The sequence below is a fragment of the Amblyraja radiata genome, chromosome 3 (assembly GCF_010909765.2).
Source record: "Amblyraja radiata isolate CabotCenter1 chromosome 3, sAmbRad1.1.pri, whole genome shotgun sequence".
In the NCBI taxonomy this organism is placed as follows: domain Eukaryota; kingdom Metazoa; phylum Chordata; class Chondrichthyes; order Rajiformes; family Rajidae; genus Amblyraja; species Amblyraja radiata.
The window spans coordinates 111,816,710-111,839,870 of NC_045958.1; the positions used below are offsets into that span (position 1 = coordinate 111,816,710).

A 23,161-nucleotide genomic window follows, 5' to 3' on the forward strand; every position below is an offset into this window, starting at 1 on the left:
TCCATCCTTGTGGGGCACTGGCATTGACAATTATCGGTGTGGTCAGTTGTCACCCATTCTCACTGTGGTCTATGGATCAGGACGTCGAGGATCTGGTGACAGAGTGGGATGCTGACTCTTGAGTTCAGACGTTTGGAGTGGAGTTTGTTTGGGATGATAGTATTGAAGGCAGAGCTATGGTCAACAAATGGTCTGACAAAGGTGTCCTTGTTCCAGTGAAGGGCCAGGTAGATGGCATCTGCCTTCGACCTGTTGTGATGGTAGGTGAACTGCAGTGGATCAAGGCTACCTGGGAGGGGGTATTAACGTGCCGTGACCAGTCTCTTGAAGCACTTCACGAAAGTGGATTTCGGAGCCACTGAATGGTTGACATTAAGGCATGCTACCTTGCTCTTATAATAGTGATCTTATAAAACCAGTGGGAGCTGGGAGAGGTGAAGGATGTCTGTGAATACTCTTGCTTGCTTGCTTTTCTGCCAATGCTAGAATTTGTAGTTACCTGCAGCTTTATAGTTGAGGTACCACTGAACAAGCTTCGTTATTGATTAAAATAGAAGTAATTAATTTTCGGCAGAAGCTACTGTCTATGAAATGAATATTTGCAAAGTTATGAATGTATTGCTATATTTAAAATGTGCTTCAATTGAATTTAAGCTAGAAGGTATCCCTTCCAGAATAATGATACACTATGCTGCTTTGAGCTATGACTACATTTATACAAAGAATAACTGCAGATGTTTGAAACTTTTCAGGCAAAGTAACTGTATATCTAGGTACACAAAATTGCTGGAGAAACTCAGCGGGTGCAGCAGCATCTATGGAGCGAAGGAAATAGGCGACGTTTCGGGCCGAAACCCTTCTTCAGACTGATGGGGGGTGGGGGGGAGAAGGAAGGAAAAGGGGAGGAGGAGGAGCCCGAGGGCGGGCGGATGGGAGGGTGGGAGGAGACAGCTAGAGGGTTGAGGAAGGGGAGGAGACGGCAAGGACTAGCAAAATTGGGAGAATTCAATGTTAATGCCATCCGGACGCAAGGTCCCCAGACGGAATATGAGGTGCTGTTCCTCCAATTTCCGCTGTTGCTCACTCTGGCAATGGAGGAGACCCAGGACAGATAGATCGGATTGGGAATGGGAGGGGGAGTTCAAGTGCTGAGCCACCGGGAGGTCAGGTTGGTTATTGCGGACTGAGTGGAGGTGTTCGGCGAAACGATCGCCCAACCTCCGTTTAGTCTCCCCGATGTAAATCAGCTGACATCTAGAGCAGCGGATGCAGTAGATGAGATTGGAGGAGATACAGGTGAACCTTTGTCGCACCTGGAACGACTGCTTGGGTCCTTGAATGGAGTCGAGGGGGGAGGTGAAGGGACAGGTGTTGCATTTCTTGCGGTTGCAACGGAAAGTGCCCGGGGAGGGGGTGGTGCGGGAGGGAAGGGAAGAATTGACGAGGGAGTTGCGGAGGGAGCGGTCTTTGCGGAAGGCAGACATGGGGGGAGATGGGAAGATGTGGCGAGTGGTGGGGTCACGTTGGAGGTGTAAAGTAAAGCACCCGCTGAGTTTCTCCAGCAATTTTGTGTACCTTCGATCTTCCAGCATCTGCAGTTCCTTCTTGAACAAACTGTATATCTAGGTAGCAACTTTTGTGTTGGTGGTCAATTTTGTATCATGTTAAGTTATAAGAAAGCATTTAAAGGAAATGTAAGCTCTTTGTTCATACGTTTATCTGATCTAGTGATTTAGTTGCAGAAGTATAGCCAGTGTCCTTGATTTTACATTCGTAATCTGCAGGAACTAAATGTAAGTTGCAGCAGTTCATTAAAGCTCCAGCACTAAAAATATTGGATTAGCTTCATGTTTTGTGCTGCTAATTTGGCAGTTCCCATGAAGAGGACAGATGCTTCCACTGGGAGGGAAAGGAACTAATTCAGTCTCTGAGATCAGGTAGCCCAGTTCCTAGAATTCAGTGCCAAGAGTCATAGTCATACAGCGTGGAAACAGGCCCTTCAGCCCAACTTGCCCATACCGGCCAACGTGTCACAGCTATATTAGACCCACTTACCTGCGTTTGATCCATATCCCTCCAAACCTGTCCTATCCATGTACCTGTCCAACTGTTTCTTAAATGTTGCGATAGTAACTGCCTCCTCTGGCAAGGTTTGTTGAGGTCGCTAATCTCCACCTTGTACTACAGCTGACTTGTGGATTTGGAAGTCAGATTTGTCTTCAATGCACAGAACGGTCTGTGTGTAAAATTGTAAATTGGGTAAAGTTGTATAAGATTGGCAAGGGAGAGAGAGATCGTCACTTGTCTATTCTGTGGAATCCCATGCCAGAATAAGAACACTAATGACATATGTGCATTTTGGATATGCATATTGGGGATAATTATTGATTTTTTTACTTTCATTGAGCCAGGAATTAGTGACCAATAAAGGTGTTTTAAAGTAAATGGCAAGGTACAGTGAAATTTGAGTTACCATACATCCATACAAAGTGAAAAGCAACAATGCAAACAGCCTCACAGAATAAAATTTAACATAAACATCCACCATTATAAATGGGCATTATCAGGAAACATCTGGCTTGAAGATAGACACACAAAGGTGGAGTAACTCAGCAGGACAGGCAGCATCTCTGGAGAGAAGGAACGGGTGACGTTTCGGGTCGAGACCCTTCTTCAGACTTGCATGTGTACAAAAAGGGAAGCAGTAGATTTGGTTACATTGAGGGATGTTGTACAACTATGGAATTGTATCAACATGCATCGAGCCTGCAGCGTTATCTGACATTTATAAGAAAAATCCTGGTTTAAATGAACTCTATATTCCTTCTATGTTTTTAAAGTAGAACGATTGCTTCAAGTGATTGCACCATAACTGAACTTGATGCTCCGCTTTTCTGAAGGTGTCAGCTGTGTGCATTCTAGGGCAGTAATTTAAAATTTAATACTCTGTTGATGTGCCATCAGCTGACCTAGAGACTAGCTAACGCATATCAGATTGCGCACTTGTCACTAAGGACTTGTTCACATGTGGTTTTGAAGGGCTGTTTCTTGGAGACTACTTGGGTAGAAGCAAAGGTTTGATATCTGCTATTCTACTTTTGTTAGTCTGCCCCCTTGTGTTGAAATGATCTCTTTTGGCATGAATGAGGGAACAGAATAAATAGGCTGAAGAAGGGTTTCAGCCCGAAACGTTGCCTTTTTCCTTCGCTCCATAGATGCTGCTACACCCGCTGAGTTTCTCCAGCTTTTTTGTGTACCTTCGGTTTCCCAGCATCTGTAGTTCCTTCTTAAACACAGAATAAGTAGGCTAGTGGGTTCTGAATGACAACCTTTTTGGGTTGCCCAGCTGAGAATGCCTTCTGCTTTTTGCTACAAGCAGGGTGTAAGGTTGAAAGAGTTAACTGGATAGTTTGCAACTATTCACTTGTTTATCTTGATGTTTTAAGAATTCAAGCATAAGGTTTGGGGTTTAGTCATTCCTCCCACCCCTCCCTCACAGATATCTAGTTAGTTATAGCAATACATGCATTCATAGTTTTGAAGTTTTGATTGGGTTTTACAATTTTTCTAATTTCAGCTGATTATTTAAGGTAGAACAATCCTCTTTCTACATCAGAATTGTGTTCTGATTGTACCATTGTTTTAGCTTTTCGATTGTACATTTGAGATGGAATGAAGAACAGTACAGGAGCAGAACCGTCTGCCCATAATGTCAGTGACGAACATGATGCCAAGTTAAACCAACCAATTATATAAATTATAATTATATTACACTAATTATATCCCTCCATTCCCTTCATATCTGTGTGCCTATCCAAAAGCCTCTTAAATGCCCTTTTTGTATCTGCCTCGGTGTTCCTGGCAACCAACCTGCTGTGGGGTGGAAACTTCTCACTCGCATCCCCTTTAAACTTTACCCCTCACCTTAAAGCTCTCTAGTTTTATTATTTCTATCCAGAGGGAAAAGTTCTGACTGTCTCCCCTGTCTAGCATTATTTTATATACTTCTAACAGGTCTCCCCTCAGCCTCCAGAGAAACAATTCTTCTGATGCATGCTGAAAATCTTGAACTTAGTTTGTTGATAATTGATAGAGGAAAAGGTGGTATTTGTTTGTTCCGTGTTTAAACAGAAATAGGAAGGAATGGCAAATGCAAGAAGAAACCTGTTGTATGTTGACATGCATATAATGTTTTTTACGTTTGTATTTTTCTTTGCAAAGGCAAAATAATCTTGTCTCATGAAAGATCTGCAGGAGCTTTTCCCTTCCTTTAAACTTTATTCCTCTTCATTAATGCTAATATCCAGGCAGAAAAGTCTGTTTTCAACCATGTTAAAAATTTTTTGTCAGATGCAAGGATCCTATGCAGGAATAGTAGCACTCAACGTTAAATTAGTTTTATTATAATATATACAGTCCTGGAAAAATCGGTTCAAACTGTTGGAATTGTGTAAATGTATTTGATTTTTTTTTTTGTGTCCAAATTCAGGTTTCAGAACTTGAATGTCTAAGTGGGCAGGCAAATGTACTCAAGACACACAAAACAGAATTGAACAGAACAATAGAAGAACTCGAGGCACAGATGAAAGACAAAGAAGAGGTAAGGCCACAGAGTTGTGTATTGACACTGGGTAACTCTTGCACAATTACCAATTGAATTGTTTCTGAACAGTAAAAATGATTGATTCCTTTGCATTAAGTCTACCTTCCGTGTCCAATCGCAGTCCATGGCCATACAAGTGTGTAACATTGTAAATTATGGGAGATGCATACCTAAAGACATCCAGAAAATAATACACATTCCAAGTATAAATCAAATTTGTGCAATTGTATGTTATTGCAAAACAGTGGAACAGTACAATTTTCAGCGTCAAATTTGGATTATTGGATTGCCTTTTTATTACCATGCAATTACAGTATGAAAATCTGGATTTGAACAATGGTGATCTCTTGTTCTTTGATCTCTTTGATTTTAAGGAATGCCCAAATGTTACACATGAAACTGGCCATTTATTCAAACAAAAGACTATTTTGGTGTTGCCCATCACACAACCATATAGTTCTAATCATATTTGCGCATCAACATCCCATATTCTTTCTTTTTTTTTTTTGATGTGAGTGGTGGGGTCATGTTGGAGATGGCGAAAGTGACAGAGGACTATCCACACCAGGGCATCGGAAATGTCCTCATTCTTCAGGGAACGGGGGTTCCCCTCCCCTACTATAGATGAGGCTTTCAATACCCCGTAACACTGCTCTCTCTCCCCATCCGCTCACACTCGCAACAAGGGCAGAGTCCCCCTAATCCTCACCTTTCACCCCACTAGCCGTCACATAACAAATAATCCTCCGTCATTTTCACCACCTCCATCGTGACCCCACCACTCGTCGCATCTTCCCATCTCCCCCCCCCCCCCCCATCTACTTTCGGCAAAGACTGCTCCCTCCGTAACTCCCTGGTCAATTCTTCCCTTCCCTCTTGCACCACCCCCTCCCCGGGCACTTTCCCTTGCAACCGCAAGAGATGCTACACTTGTCGCTTTACCTCCCCCCTTTCCGGTGAGACCAAGCGTAGGCTTGACGACCTTTTCGCCGAACACCTCCGCTCGGTCCGCATTAACCAACCTGATCTCCCTGTGGCTCAGCACTTCAATTCTCCCTCCCATTCCGAATCTGACCTTTCTGTCCTGGGCCTCCTCTGTGGCCAGAGTGAGCACCACCGGAAATTGGAGGAGCAGCACCTCATATTCCGCTTGGGCAGTTTGCACCCTAGCGGCATAAACATTGACTTCTCCAATTTCCGGTAGCCCTTGCTCTCTCCTCCTCTTCTCCTCCCCTTCTCAGCCCTCTGGCTCCTCTTCCTTTCTCCTTTCTTCTCTTCCCCCCCCCCCCCCCCCTCCCACTCTACATCAGTCTGAAGAAGGGTTTCGGCCCAAAACGTTGCCTATTTGCTTCGCTCCATAGATGCTGCTGCACCCACTGAGTTTCTCCAGCACTTTTGTCTACGAAGGTTTTTTTTCCCAGTAAGGAAATGACAAATATCGGAGAACATGCGTTTAAGGTGGGAGGGGAAAGGTTTACGTGAGAGATATGCAAGGTAAAGTTTCTATACAGAAAAGGCAAATGTCTGGAATGTGCTGTCAGGGGAGTTGATGGAAGCATTTAATTTACAGCATCATTTAAGAGGCATTTAGACAGTTGTGTTAACAGGCAGGGAATAGAGGGTTATGAGGCAGATGGGATTAGTTTGATTTCACATCTTGGTTTGTGCAGACAAAGTGAGCTGTCGGATCTGTTCCTGTGCTGTAGTGTACATTGTCTTCGCTTGCTCATACTTGTGGCCCCAGTGCTGACGGGTCATGGTCTTGGTTTCTGTCAAAGTTGGCAAGCTTTTTTACAATTACATTTCTCTAATTTTCAGATTATTTCAAGTTAACTATAAAATGGATATCAATTTTTGAATGCATTATAAACCACATTAGACCTTAAAAATAGATTAGAGAAAAAAAAAATTAGCAATAAGTTGTTTGCCATTCGGCTTACCCAGATATAGGAAGGACGTCATTAAGCTGGAAAGGATGCAGAAAGATTCATGAGGATGCTATTGGGACTGCAGGGCTTGATTATATGGATAGGCTGGAATCTGTTTTCATGGAGCATAGGAGGCTGAAGCGTGACCATACAGAATTATATAAAGTATGAGGGGCAAAGATAAGGTGAGAAAACAAGGGGGCACGGGGTTTATAGTGCGGGGGAAAGCTCAGACCATCACACAAACCAACCTCTCTTCCATTGACTCCATCTACACTTCATTCAGCCCTGGCAAGGCCACTAGCATAATCAAGGACGATTCTCAGCCTCACTCCCACCTCTCCCTTTTCTCATCAGGCAAGGGGTCCAGAAGTGTGTAAACGCATAGATTTAGGGGCAGTTTCTTCCCAGCTGTTATCAGGCAACTGAACCTTCCTTTCACCAAAGGTAGACAAAAGTGCTGGAGAAACTCAGCGGGTGCAGCAGCATCTATGGAGCGAAGGAAATAGGCAACGTTTCGGGCCGAAACCCTTAAACATCCTTCCACCAGCTAGAGTTCAGTCCTGACCTACCATCTACCTCATCGGAGACCCTTGGACTATCGGACTTTACTGTACTTTATCTTGCACTAAATGTTATTCCCTTTATCCTGTATCTGTATACTCTGGGCAGCTTGATTGTAACCATGTATCGTCTTTCCACTGACTGGATAGCGCGCAGCAAAGCTTTTCACTGTACACGTGACAATAAACCATGAAAAGTTATGTGTCATATCCCCTTTATATTTAGTTTAGTTAAAAGACATCGACATGTACGAAGGGAAGGTTTTGAAGGATGTGGATCAAATGCAGATACATGGGATAAGCTCAGCTTGACAGTGTTGGACAAGTTGGGACGAAGGGCTGTTTTCCATATTGCTATGACTCTGACTCCCAGTTGCTTGCCATTTTTTAACTTATTTCCAGGTCTGGCTGCCCTGATCAAATTAATGGGATTCTGATCTTTTGCTAGGTCTGACGGGCAAAAGATCACAGGAGCAGATTCACAGCACAGCTTGGCTTCTATAGAGTCCAGTAACTGACATGTTGACCTGGCACTCAGCTTGATCCAGATGCAGTGCTTTTGCTTTGTAGACACAGGTGCTAGCACACACATGCTCCTTGCTATCAATGTCTGCGGTAGATCTCCATCCTATACGCTGTTCAAGGGCCCGACTGCCTAATTCAATATATTTTATTTTTAAACTTAATCTTTGTGAATAAAAGTTTGAAATTGAATCTAGTTTTAACTTTTTGGAGCCACTGGTACACGTACATCTACATATCATCACAAAAATACATTCCAGCCACCAGTCTGAAGTAGGATGTCTACCCGAAACATCACCCATTCCCTCTCTCCAGAGATGCTGCCTGTCCTTTTCGGGTTGAGACCCTTCTTCAGACTCGTAACGTTGTTGTTTCCACTGGTTTTAAGTAATTAATAAACTTTACATAGAGTTGTCGTTTAAATGATCTTGCTATTCCCTCCAAGGCCTTTACACAGATCAGTACCCATAAATGACTGCAGGAATGGAGTCCACTTGCTACTTATGACCATTTTTCGAAACTTAGTGAAATAGATGCAGGAGTAGGCCCTTCGTGCCAGCACCGCCATTCAATATGATCATGGCTAATCATCTAAAATCAGTACCCTGTTCCTGCTTTTCCCTCCATATCCCTTGATTCCTTTAGCCCTAATGTATTTTTGAGCAGTTGTCATTAAATACGATCCTTTGAAACTTTATTTCATCGTCTTACAAAATCTCAATTTTCTCTGCAATTTTCCTCAAGGTTTCTCATGCCATTTCCTTTCAGTAATACCTGTTGCATCCACAACATTCAAATTGTCTAAAGACCAGTTGTTGCTTTGGAAATCAGTCAACTAATCCTAAGAATAAGTCTGAAGAACGGTATCGACCCGAAACCTCACCCATTGCTTCTCTCCAGAGATGCTGCCTGGCCCACTGAGTTACTCCTGCATTTTGTGTCTACCTTCAACTCATCCTAAATTTTCCCCTTTTTCTAGATTTGTTGTAATCTCTCCTTACATTTTTCCTTCCCACAATCTGGAACAATAGTGACTCCTAAAAATTGGTTCTGTACAGCATTCTTCTGCAGTCAGTAGATCTCAAATGTTGCTGTAATTTCCTCCTTTGCAACCTCTGGGTCCAAAGACACATCTTGCTACCTTGTCTACCCATGGTCTTATGAAGCATCTAAATACCCTTTTAGCTATTAAATGGTTGCTCATCTCACCTCTTAATCATTCCAAAATGCGCTATGTCTTGGGTATCTTCTGTCTAACAACGACTAATACACTGTACAGTGCCCTCCATAATGTTTGGGACAAAGACCCATCATGTATTTATTTGCCTCTGAACTCCACAATTTGAGATTTGTAATAGAAAACAAATCGCATGTGGTGAAAGTGCACATTGTCAGATCATATTAAAGGCCATTTTTATACATTTTGCTGCCACCATGTAGAAATTACAGCTGTGTTTAGTCTCCCCATTTCAGGGCAGCATAATGTTTGGGACACATGACTTCACAGATGTTTGTAATTGCTCAGGTGTGTTTAATTGCCTATTGCCTATTAATTGCCTCCTTAATGCAGGTATAAGACTCCTCTCGGCACCTAGTCTTTCCTCCAGTCTTTCCATCGCCTTAGGAACCTTTTATTGCTGTTTAACCACATGTGATTTTTTTTTCTATTACAAATCTCAAATTGTGGAGAACAGAGGCAAATAAATAAATTATGGGTCTTTGTCCCAAACATTATGAAGGGCACTGTAATTACTTGTTACCTCGACTATTGTTTGTTTATTGTCGACCATTGACATTTATCAGAGGTAGTCTGATTTTCGACATTTGTGTTGTTACGTTTGGATGAATGTATTATTGATCCTATTGATGCTTCCGAAACAGTTCGTCCCCCCCTCCCCCCACCTTCCCTTTCACTTGGTTAAGAACCAAATGACATCATATTTTCTGAACATCTTTTTATTTCTACATTAAATGAGGGCAGATTGATATTTAGATTTTAAAAAGATTCCACTTTACCTTGGTACACACAATAGGGATGCACTAATTACTTGAATCTTTCTGTACTGGTTTGAGCAACACTTTTGTTTACAATTATACTTTTCATTGCATGTAATTTTGCATTCCTTTATTTGTTCCACTCAGCGGGTCTGAAACTAGTTACGTCAGTGATTAAATCTATAGACCACAGTGTTGGTGGAATTCTCTCCTGATTCTTGAGGATCCAAATATCCACTTGGGCAAGAGACATGGGATTCAGTCTGTTGCAAAAAAAAAAGGCAAATTAATGTAGCTCTTCAATTATTTTATTGAATATACAGGAACACAGCTGAGTTATGCCCAAGTCTGAGGTTGAAATAGACAATATTAAATTTCGGGAGCAAATCAACTCAATATAAATTAAAGAAAAGAGACTGCTGGAGTAACTAAGTGGATCAAGCAGCATCCCTGGCGAACATAGATAGGTGACGTTTCTGTTCAGAACCCTTCAGTCTGATGGATGGTCCCAACCCGAAATGTCATCCAACCATGTTCTCTAGAGATGTTGCCTGATCTGAGTTATTCCATCATTTTATCTTTCTTTGGTAAACTAGTGTCTGCAGTTCCTTGTTTCTACACTCTAGAAATGAGCTGGTTTTGCAAAAATTGTACGATAAGATTTTGGTTTTCCAAAAATATTATACATGCTTATTACATGGTTTCCAGTTAATTCACTTAATTCACTGCAATTAAAAGTATAATTGTAATTCTAAAAAAATCATTTTTTCCCCCAGAAAGTGAGAAATAAAAATGTGGTTCTGTACAAAGAACATTTAATACTTGGAATGGTTCATGGGGCAAGTCATTGAATGATGGTAATATGATAACTGACGCTGGTATCTCTTTGTTTAGGAAATTGAGCGGCTAAAGAAAGATATTGAAGGAGCGAGGGAGTTGGAGGCACAGAGGGACACACTGTCACAACAATTACAGGTACATGTTCCAGCTGGTCCCCAACCATTCAGATTTCTTGGTCATTCATGTGTGACTTCTCTATAGTTCCCGACCATTGTTGCCGCTATATTTCAACTTTTTAATCGGAAGTGCGCATTTGTAGAAATCTCTGAACTTTGTCTAGAAATTTATAAGCAATGAGTGCCTTCTGTTAACGATGTAACAACGTTCCAACGAGATGGTGCTTTCTTGATCAAGCACAAAAGTTTCTGGGAGAGGAAACGAGGTCAAAAATGGTTGATTCTGCAATTGATATCTAGTTGATGGAAACCCTTCCACAGGATCATTATCATTAAGTGGCACTGATTTTCAAGAAAATACTACCACATATGGCTCAATGTGTGGTTAGTTAGCACACTTTCCATAATGTAACATTGTTGTGTAATGTGCCTACACTGAACAGTGAAAAATAGCAAATACTCCAAAGAGACTGGACGCATTCTTCCAATCGCCTGCAATTCAATCTTTGGATGAAAGATGGCCTAATCTGCAAACTGATCAAGTGCAAACTAGTGTATTATTGTTCATCTGTTTGAAATAGTTCTACTTTGTTTAAAAACTGGAATTGATGGAACTGAAATATAAACTACTGAGATAATTTCCACACATTGGCCTTCCTTGTTCTTCAGAAAAATAGCAAATGTTACCATAATTTTGGTCATTAATAGATGCTTCATCAATCATTTTTAGGCGGGTGATGGTATTGTTGAAGCATTCATGAATCGTGTGTAGAATCTAAAAGGTATTCCAGTAAAGTTATTTGAAGATTACTTTCATGACATAATTAATGTTACAAATTGAGATGAGTTCGTTGAAACAAAATTTTAATCTTGTGATTAAGATTTCAAAATTCAGACATCTATGAATATGGAATAGATAACAGGTTTGGTAGCAATCTCTAGGATGATATAGTAAAACAACCTGTGCTGCATTTCAATTAAAAATGTTGGGCCATTTAAAGAAAATTTTGATCATTTTGACTCAAATGATTTGCTGAATATTGACACTTTCAGAGTAGTATCAGTTTCATAAGTGACAGGAGAAGAATTAGGCCATTCGGCCCACCGTCTTCTCCACCATGCAGTCATCGCTGATCTATCTTTCCCTCTCAACCCCATTCTCCTGCCTTCTCCCCATGACTCCTGACACCCGTACAAATCAAGAATCTATTCATCTCTGCCTTAAACATATGCATTGACGGCCACCACGGCCTTCTGTGGCAATGAATTCCACAGATTTACCTCCTTTTAGTTTCTGAATGCACTTTTCTCTGTACTGCCTGCTGGCAAAAGATCACCTGAATAGGGGTTCGCAGTGTACCAGTGAATGTCGTGTTAAACCACATTCCACCATGTTTTCACTTGCTTGAAAGAAAACTTTCTTTGTGCTTAGGTTTAAAAATCAGCTTGCATTTGTATTCCAAATAAACTATTTGGTTAGGGCTTTGTTTATCCATTTGATACATAGCTGCACATTGTGCTGTACATTGTTCTTGTTAGGAACATAATTCCCATTGAAATGCAAGTAATAATCTGTAATATCTGTAATATTCTGCATTAACATCTTTAAAACTTGGTTCCAGTTATAACATTAAGCTTAGTGTGCTTTGGTCCAGCTCGACATTTGGAATGCATGGCCAGAGTTACATGGAAGTCTGTTCTGGTCCAAGTGTAGAAACCATTTGAAGAAGCACATACATAAAATTGTCTTGAAGCATTGAGGCAAATTTGAAATTTGTAAATGTTGAGTTTATTAGGTAATTTATGATAGTGGAAATTAATTAACGTGGAAGATTAACGATGAACATGTTTAAGTGCGAATGTTGGAGTTGTTGCGAAGTGTCGATCTTGAAGTTGCTTGAAAGTTGGAAATGGAAATACTCAGAGAATGGAAACGGTTGCTGAAATTGATTTTATTTTGCTAACTATTTGAAAGAATTTGTTAGTAAAGCAGCAATGGAGTGCAAATTATCTGATTTCCCAGTATATTCAGCAATAACAACCACAAGGTATATAAAGAAAAATTGATGCACCTTTTTCTGAGCCTCTGGTCGACGAGCACATTTTTACTAAAATGCTTTTGCTAAAGTAAAATGTGGAAAGGCTCCATAAGGAAATTAATACAACAGCCAAATAGGTCCCAAAAAGTCATACGTGCAATTATTGTAATCAAATGGTATTGCAAAGAGAGTTCAACATGATATGTGGTAATTCCTGTAAATGATGCTACAAGTCAAATTACAAGCTTCGGCTATTCTCACTTTCTCGACGAAGATTCACATGGATGAAGAATAATGTGATTGTCCAAACTAATATACTTTGCTGAATCATGAAGAAACGTGCTTAGATTTGGAGGTTCTTCAGCATTTCGCAAAAGATTTGCTTTCATTTTGCAAATCGAAATAACTGTCTGAAACCAGGAAGAATCGTTGCCATGCTGGAGATTGTCTCTCCATTTGCCTGTGAAGATGCAGCATCTTGGAACAAATGAACTGGGACTTGGAATTTGGGATTTATGATACATTTTAAGGATTTTGTTTGAAAGATGTATAATTAATAAACTCTTGAATCTTTAATGTTTAGTAATTCATGTATGTTTAAAATAATGTAAAAATATAGCCAAGTCCATGATGGAAACAGTTAGTGTTATTCTGCAAAATGAACATTTAACTCTATTTTGTCTATACTGTTGCTGTTTACAAACGGGACCAATTTATTTTTTAAAGTACAAAAGGAGATAAATATGAGCGATTCGTTTTTGCAAGTCTTTTGGGTAGCCTAACCATTTTGGCTAATTTTGTGCCTTTGCAGCTTGGCTTTGACATGGAACATGGCTAGAGGCTGCTGCTGTTGTTTTTGAAAGTCATAGCTTTTCTTTAGGAAACCCCAGAGCTTGAAGATATAACCTGATCTTTCAAGATGAATCATGTTAATTCCTGGGATGGCGGGACTGACATATGATAAGTTATTTACAATATATATTAAGGATTTAGATGATGGAATTAAATGTGACATCTCCAAGTTTGCGGATGACACAAACCTGGGTGGCAGTGTGAGCTGCGATGAGGATGCTATGAGGCTGCAGGGTGACTTGGATAGGTTGGGTGAGTCGGCAGATGCTGTATAATGTGGATAAATGTGAGGTTATTAGGAAATGGGGGGGTCAGATTAGGAAAAGGGGTAAGGAGACATGGGTGTGCTTGTACATCAGTCACTGAAAGTAAGCATGCAGATACAGCCGGCAGTGAAGAAAGCTGATAGCATGTTGGCCTTCATTGTGAGAGGATATGTTAAGGAGCAAGGAGGCCCTACTGCAGTTGTTCAGGGCCCTGGTGAGACAGCACCTGGAGTATTGTGTGCAATTTTGGTCTCATAATTTGGGGAAGGACATTCTTGCTATTGAGGGAGTGCAGCGTAGGTTCACCAGGTTAATTCCCGGGATCGCGGGACTGACGTATGAAAGAATGGGTCGACTGGGCTTGTATTCACTGGAATTTACACGGATTAGAAGGGATCTTATAGAAACATATACATTTCTTAAAGGATTGGACAGGCTAGATGCAGGAAAAATGTTCCAGATGTTGGGGGAGTCCAGAACTAGGGGTCACAGTTTAAGAAAAAGGGGTAGGCCATTTAAGACTGAGTTGAGGAAAACATTTTCACCCAGTGAGTTATGAATCTGGAATTCTCTGCCACAGAAGGCAGTGGAGGCCAATTCACTGGATTGTGGCGGTCCCTGGGGCGTAGGCCACTCATTGGATCATCCCCCTCGCTGATTATGGGACAGGGGCATTGGTCTGCCACGAGGTTTCCAGACGACCCTGGGTTTAGTGCTCTCGAGGTGTGTGTGTGGCATACTCTCGCTGTAGGGATTAAAAGACTACTGTTTGAACCCGCCTGGCGTCTGGCCTTTTCCTGACCTCGTCCAGGCCGCTACAGGATGTTTTCAAGAGAGTTAGATTTAGCTCTTGGGACTAAATGAAAAAAAGGGATATGGGGGGCAAAGCAGGAACGAGATACTGATTTTAGATGATCAGCCATTGTGCTGGCTCGAAGGGCCGAATTGCCTACTCCTGCACCTATTTTCTATGTTTCTATGTTCATACAGAAGTCCAAACTCCCTCGTCAATGGGACAACTTTTAGAATGTGAAACTAAATTACTTGAGTTTGCCGATTAATGTTATAAGAACAGACGAGGAAACATATTTCTGGACTTCTTGTTGCACTCAATAAACATTTGCAAACCTCCTGTAGTGTGGTCCTGCAATTTTTTTTTCTGGCTGTTCTAAATCAGAAACTGCATTATACAGCAAAGTCTTCAAGGGTTTATACAAATTTGGGATGAAGCTGGCAAAGGGTGAACTGTTTAACCATTTCTTGATGAGATTTCATCATTCTGGCGGAGATGATAAACTGCTGCAGCGTCAGATGTTGGTTCGTCTTGAGAAGCTTCTTTCACTGTGTGTAGGAATTTCTAAGAAAAAGACAGTGATATAGACCCTAGGAACAGTGATACATTTCAGGATTATTTATGACCTGACGGGGACGATGGTGGTGGTTTTATCTGCTTGTGCACATCGCACCCTATCTCCAATGCTGCCAAACTCGCTGCCTGACATCCAGCATTGGTTAGGCCATAATTTCTGCAACTCATGGTTGGGGAAACTGCAGTTCTCTAACTTCCAGCAGCAACTTTTAAATTCATTGCCCAATGAGACATAATCAACTGTTCTTAATACTTGTAAACAAAAAAACTGCAGATATGTTCTTGGAGTAGAATTAGGCCATACGGCTCATCAAGTCTACTCTGCTATTCAACCAACCTTTCCCGCTCAAACCCATTCTCCTGCTTTCTCCCTGTAACCACGAACACCGGTACTAATCAATAACCTATCAATCTCCGTCTTAAAAATATCCATTGACTGCTGTCTGTTGCAAAGAATGCCACATTGAATCCGGTTTATACCTGAAACAGACAAAGTGTTGGAGAATGCTTTAGAGTTGGAATGAACGGGTCCCTGTCAATAGTAGGAATAAACTGGTCCCTGTCAGAATGGCAGGCAGTGGTGAGTGGAGTGCAGCAAGGCTCTGCTGGGGCCCCAACTATTTACAATTATTAATGATTTAGATGATGGGATTAAAAGTAACACTAGCAAATTTGCAGATTACAGAAAGCTGGGTGGCAGCGTGAACTGCGAAGAGGATGCTAGGAGGTTACAGGGTCACTTGGACAGATTGAGTGAGTGGGCAGATGTGAGTTTATCCACTTTGGCGGCAAGAACAAGGAGGCAGATTATTATCTCAATTATGTTAGATTACGAAAAAGGAAAATGCAACAAGACCTAGGTGTCCTTGTACACCAGTCACTGAAAGCAAACATGTAGGCACAGCAGGCAGTGAAGAAAGCTAATGACATGTTGGCTTTCATAACAAGAGGATTTGAGTTTCGGAGTAAAGAGGTCCTTCTGCAGTTTTACAAGGCCCTGGTGAGACAACATCTGTAGTATTGTGTGCAGTTTAGGTCTCCTAATTTGAGGAAGGACATCCTTGCTATTGAGGCAGTGCAGCGTAGGTTCACGAGGTTAATCCCTGGGATGGCGGGACTGGCATGAGGAAAAATTGGAAAGACTGTGTTTGTATTCAGGGTAATTTAGAAGAATGAGGGGGATCTTATAGAAACATAAAATAAGCTAGTTCGGTATTCTGACTGCGCATGCCCAGGTCATAGGTCACTCGCTATAAACATTCTCGGCAAGTGTGGCGCTGCGTTGTGTGCAGGCTTGCGTTTCGTCCGTGGTTGGGGTCGGGCCCGGGTCTCCGGTGCTGCGGGTGCTGTTGGACCCTCCCCTCCTGGGTGTCCCGTCCCTGTCTGGTGTGGCCCTGGGCCGGCGGGGCTGACGGCCAACCCGGCGGGACGGGCAGAGCCAAGCCGGAGAGCGGGGTGTAACAGCGAGAGAGAGGAGGGGCAGATTCGAGTGGGAGATGGAGGGGGGGGGGGGGGGGGGTAACGGTCCAGTGGCGGTTCGGCAGTGCTTGTGACGCCAGGGACCGGGTTCGATCCTGGCTGCGGATGAGGCGTGCGTCTGTGTGCTCGCTCTCCCGTCACCGCTCGCATCTGCCCCCTCTCTCTCACTGTTACACCCCACTACCTGGCACCCCCTACCTCGTATTAAACATATTTTTTCACATAAATCATGAATAAAGGTAAGAATTATACAGCGAAGTCAGCGCTTCATTTGCTTTTTCTTTCTAGCGAGTGACCTTTGACAAATCCCATGATTCCTTGCATTTTTCGTAATGCCATACTCGCTTATTATAAAAGCACTGGACAGGCTCGATGCAGGAAAAATGTTCCCAATGTTGGGGGAGTCCAGAATCAGGGGTCAAAGTCTAAGAATATAGGGGAGGCCATTTAAAACTGAGATGAGAAAAGCTTTTTCACCCAGAGAGTTGTGAATTTGTGGAATTCTCTGCCACAGAACGCAGTAGCGGGCCAATGCACTGGATGAATTTATAAGAGAGTTAGATAGAGCTGTAGAGTCTAGCGGAATCAAGGGATATGGGGAGAAGGCATAACACCCCCACCACCGTGTTTCACAGATGAGGTGGTATGCTTTGGATCTTGGGCAGTTCCTTCTCTCCTCCATACTTTGCTCTTGCCATCACTCTGATATAAATTGATCTTCGTCTCATCTGTCCACAAGACCTTTTTCCAGAACTGTGCTTCCTCTTTTAAGTACTTCTTGGTAAACGGTATCCTGGCCATCCTGTTTTTGTGGCTAACCAGTGGTTTGCATCTTGCAGTGTAGCCTCTGTACTTCTGTTCATGAAGTCTTCTGTGGACAGTGGTCATCGACAAATCCACACCTGACTCCAGAAGAGCTTCTGATCTGTTGGACAGGTGTTTGGGGATTTTTCGTTAGTATAGAGAGGATTCTTCTGTCATCAGCTGTGGAGGTCTTCCTTGGACTGCCAGTCCCTTTGCAATTAGTAAGCTCACCAGTGCTCTCTTTCTTCTTAATGATGTTCCAAACAGTTGATTTTGGTAAGCCTAAGGTTTGACAGATGTCTCTAACAGTTTTATTCTTGTTTATGTCTCATAACGGCATATTTGACTTTCATTGGCACAATTTTGGTCCTCGTGTTAATAAACAGCAATAAAAGTTTCCAAAGGTGATAGAAAGACTGGAGGGAAGACTAAGTGCTGAGAGCTCTCTTATACCTGCATTAAGGAGGCAATTAAACACACCTGAGCAATTACAAATGCCTATGAAGCCACGTGTCCCAAACATTATGGTGCCCTGAATTGGGGCAGACTATGTATAAACACAGCTGTAATTTCTACATGGTGAAACCAGAATGTATAAAAATGGCCTTTAATAAAATCTGACAATGTGCACTTTAACCACATGTGATTTTTTTCTATTACAAATTGTGGAGTACAGAGGCAAATAAATAAATGATGGGTCTTTGTCCCAAATATTAAGGAGGGCACTGTATCTTCATTGATGATGCAACTGTTGATGGTAGCAGCATAATTAATTCTGAAGTGTATAGACACATCCTATCTGCTCAAGTTCAAACAAATGCCTCAAAACTCATTGGCCGGCGGGTTTATTCTACAGCAAGACAATGATCCCAAACATACCGATAAAGCAACAAAGGAGTTTTTCAAAGCTAAAAAATGGTAAATTCTTGAGTGGTCAAGTCAATCACCTGATCTGAACCCAATTGAGCATGCTTTTTATATGCTGATGAGAAAACTGAAGGGGACTAGCCCCCAAAACAAGCATAAGCTAAAGATGGTTGCATACAGTCCTGGCAGAGCATCACCAGAGAAGACACCCAGCAACTGGTGATGTCCATGAATCGCAGACTTCAAGCAATCATTGCATGCAAAGCATATTCAACAAAATACTAAACATGACTACTTTCATTTACATGACATTGCTGTGTCCAAAACATTACGGTGCCCTGAAATGGGGGGACTATGTATAAACACTGCTGTAAATTCTACATGGTGAAACCAAAATATATAAAAAGGCCTTTATTAAAATCTGACAATGTGCACTTTAACCACATGTGATTTAAATTTTTTTTTACAAATCTCAAATTTTGGAGGCAAATAAATAAATGATGGGTCTTTGTCCCAAACATTATGGGGGGCATTGTAGATAAATTCTTGATTAGTACGGATGCCAGCGGTTATGGGGAGAAGGCAGGTGAATGGGGTTAGGAGGGAGAGATAGATCGCCCATGATTAAACACCGTAGACTTGATGGGCCGAATGGCCTAATTCTGCTATCACTTGTGACCTTATGACCTTAAGTTATGAGAGTGGAGATCCTTAAATATTTTGCACTTCTGTTGAATTTAACCTATTGACGCTAAAACTAAACCTTGTTGGTCACCCAAAGGTTGGTTGTTCTTTTGGTTTTTATCCTTTTTTTTTTTATAAATCACAGTTTCAGGAAAGAGAGAAGAAAATTAGGGAACTATTATTTCGTTAGCCTGGCGATTGTCCTCAGCCAAATTTTGTAATCCATTGTTCCGCATGCAATAACTGGGAAGAGAAAAGAAAGTGGTTTTATGAAGGGAAACATGGTGCTTGTCAATTCTAATGGGTATATTTGAGGATATAATTTTGCAAATTCCCCATTGTAAATCGTAATATACTATACCATACAAGGCTGATAAATAATGATTGAATGGGGGGGGGGGGGGGAGGCAGACAGCATGAATAATTGAATTGGTGAAGCAAGCAACTGCAGATGCTGGTAACATAGAAACATAGAAAATAGGTGCAGGAGTAGGCCATTCGGCCCTTCGAGCCTGCACCGCCATTCAATATGATCATGGCTGATCATCCAACTCAGTATCGTGTACCTGCCTTCTCTCCATATCCCCTGATCCCTTTAGCCACAAGGGCCACATCTAACTCCCTCTTAAATATAGCCAATGAACTGGCCTCAACTACTTTCTGTGGCAGAGAATTCCACAGATTCACCACTTTTTCTCATCTCGGTCCTAAAAGACTTCCCCATATCCTTAAACTGTGACCCCTTGTTCTGGACTTCCCCAACACTGGGAACAATCTTCCTGCATCTAGCCTGTCCAACCCCTTAAGAATTTTGTAAGTTTCTATAAGATCCCCCCTCAATCTTCTAAATTCCAGCGAGTACAAGCCGAGTCTATCCAGTCTTCATATGAAAGTCCTGCCACCCCAGGAATCAGTCTGGTAAACCTTCTCTGTACTCCCTCTATGACAACAATGTCTTTCCTCAGATTAGGAGACCAAAACTGTACACAATACGCCAGGTGTGGTCTCACCAAGGCCCTGTACAACTGCAGTAGAACCTCCCTGCTATACTCAAATCCTTTTGCTATGAATGCTAACATACCATTCGCTTTCTTCACTGCCTGCTGCACCTGCATGCCTACTTTCAACGACTGATGTACCACGACACCCAGGTCTCGTTGAATCTCCCCTTTTCCTAATCAGCCACCAATAGTTTACTTTCCTGTTCTTGCCACCAAAGTGGATCACCTCACATTTATCCACATTATACTGCATCTGCCATGCATTTGCCCACTCACCCAGACTATCCAAGTCACCTTGCAGCCTCCTATGGTTTTAATAGACAATAGGTGCAGGAGTAGGCCATTTGGCACTTTGAGCCAGCACCACCATTCAATGTGATCATGGCTGATCATCCCCAATCAGTACCCCGTTCCTGCCTTCTCCCCATATCCCCTAACTCCGCTATCTTTTCCAATCTCAAAGTAGCAGGATATTCCCAAATGTACTGTAATATAACCTTTTAGGGAAGGCAAGATGAGCTAGTGAGATCACAAATGTATAAATGGCAACACTGGAGGATCGCCGTAGGCAACTGTTGATCTGTAACTTTACTTTGTGCAGCAATGCAGCTACCAAAGTTGATATTTGGTGGTATTGTGAGCTTTCGTCAGGGAGAGTTATAGAAAGTTATATTAGTTAGATACTAATAGACAATAGGTACAGGAGTAGGCCATTTGGCCCTTCGAGCCAGCACCACCATTCAATGTGATCATGGCTGATCATCCCCAATCAGTACCCCGTTCCTGCCTTCTCCCATATCCCTTGACTCCACTATCTTTAAGAGCCCTATCTCGCTCTCCCTTGATGGCATCCAGAGAACTGGCCTCCACCGCCCTCTGAGGTAGAGAATTCCACAGACTCACAACCCTCTGTGAGAAAAAGTGTTTCCTCGTCTCCGTTCTAAATGGCTTACACCTTATTCTTAAACTGTGGCCCCTGGTTCTGGACTCCCCCAACATCGGGAACATGTTTCCTGCCTCTAGCGTGTCCAAACCCTTAATAATCTTATATTTTTCCAATATGATCGCCTCTCATCCTTATACATTCCAGAGTATACAAGTCCAGCCGCTCCATTCTCTCACCATATAACAGTCCCGCCATCCCGGGAATTAACCTTGTAAACCTACGCTGCACTCCCTCAATAGCAAGAATGACCTTCCTCAAATTAGTGGACCAAAACTGCACACAATACTCCAGGTGTTGTCTCACTAGGGCCCTATTCAACTGCAGAAGGACCTCTTTGCTTTAATATATTAATATTTAATATATTAAATCACATACTCCATGGTTTTTTGAGCTAGTTTTCCAAGAGAAAAACTGCTGTAATCAAAGCCCGAAAGGGCAGGATGGGGCTGAAGCCCAGTGTTTAAATGTTCAAATGTTTTTTAATCATTCTAATAGAATGATTTTCCAACTCCAGTGGTAATTAAACTTTTTTATTCACTCCTAGTTTTCTTTACATATTTTTAGGATGTTCAAAAAGGTGAATAAAATAAACACTTAAGAAATGAGTTAATTTATGTTTTCTGCTCATGTGATAAAATAAATGATATATCAAATTATACACCAGGGAGAATAAGAAGAAAATTACCAAAAAACATAAGAAAATTTAGTCGATGGTGAAATTTTGTGATAAAGACTCAAGGGTTAATGACACTGAAATAGTTTAAGAAGCAGTGCCTTAAAGTATATACTCATCTTGGAGAGAGTGAGTTAGATTGGATTGCCGATGTATGCTAAAGTTTAGCTGAATGAGGTGATCTTGGTAATTCTGAAAGGGATTGACAAGATGGCAGTTTCCAGTAGCATGGGTTTGTTAGTACAATGGTGTTGACGATTTAGATGCGCTAAATTTGTTAATTTACACTTAAAAAACCTTCAGAAGATGCTAAATTACCAATTACAAACTACATCCTCTGCCTGTTTTACAGTTTCCATTCCTCCACCTCTCCGTGTTCATTAGACATCAATCAACATCCATGGAAGATGGAGGTTGAATAACTAAATAAACATATATATGTGTACGGTGCTAGCCCTGAATATAACTGAGACCCGGGTGTACTCAGCACACTATTACATTTTCAACAGTGGGATGCATACCTTTGTTGCTTTATCTCCCTTTGCAATCTCTCTCCCACTTTTCTGGGTAGTTTCTTCAGGCAGCAACAATAAGAGTGAGAGGAAGGGGCACAACCACTCGTGAGCAATGGGTCGCTTTCAGGAGCAGTGTAGTGTGTACTCACTTATAGTCTATTTGTAAAGTGATGCTTCAGCTGGCTGTGCTGTTCCAATCAGACTGTTGAAAGCAGGGGATGTCTATAAGGTCAGGAGACTATAATGTTGTACCTCCCAAGGTCACCAGTGCCTTTAACTTTTTACCATCTGACAGAGACCGTCACTGTTCTTTAATGGGCAGCAGTCGAAACTGCATGAAGTAAACAAGTGCGGTTTTCTTTGGATGAGTGAACAAGCATATCTTAAATCATATCTTTAAGCATATCTTACCTATTGACCTCTGCAATCAACTTGAGCGCACATATTCTTAGCAGTGGTCTTTATCAACACGCAGAATGTCATTGATTTAACACATGCTATTCATAAATAGAGAACAGTCTCACTCATTTGTTCGAGTAATATTTAATACATTTGTGCAAGGTAACCTCTCAGCCTCAGTGGAGGCAGGTTCTCTGAATGCTTTCAAGAGAGAGCTAGATAGGGCTCTTAAAGATAGCGGAGTCAGGAGATATGGGGAGAAGGCAGGAACAGGGTACTGATTGGGGATGATCAGCCATGATCACATTGAATGGCGGTGCTGGCTCGAAAGGCCGAATGGCCTACTCCTGCACCTATTGTCTATTGTCTATTGATGATTTAATCTGGGTTGACTACTATTGTTCCTCCCCATTGATCTTGCACAGAGACCTGCTGCTTAAATCTTCAATGCATCCTCCTTCACTCTCTCAATCTTACATTAAAGCCAATAAAAATGATTCAGGCAACATCTAAACAAATGTAAAAGTTGCCCTGAAACTGTAGACCCAAATGCCAAATAGTTACCAAAGTCAAACTTAAACATTGCCTTCAATCCTCTTTTTTCACTCAAATGATTAATCTGTAGTGAAATACTAAAGGAATGTAGCGATCAGGCAGCTTCTAGGGAGGGAATGGACAAGTGATGCTTTAGGTTTGGACC

General features: G+C 41.8%; 1 protein-coding gene across 1 annotated transcript in view; it reads left to right on the plus strand.

The window, feature by feature from the left end:
• homer1 (homer scaffold protein 1) overlaps positions 1–23,161 on the plus strand; it is a 94,006-nt gene that overhangs the window by 58,409 nt on the left and 12,436 nt on the right. Inside the window, exons 7-8 of the mRNA XM_033018595.1 lie at positions 4,490–4,600; positions 10,506–10,586. Coding sequence (XP_032874486.1) covers positions 4,490–4,600; positions 10,506–10,586 — 192 coding nt within the window. The remainder of the gene's footprint in view (positions 1–4,489; positions 4,601–10,505; positions 10,587–23,161) is intronic.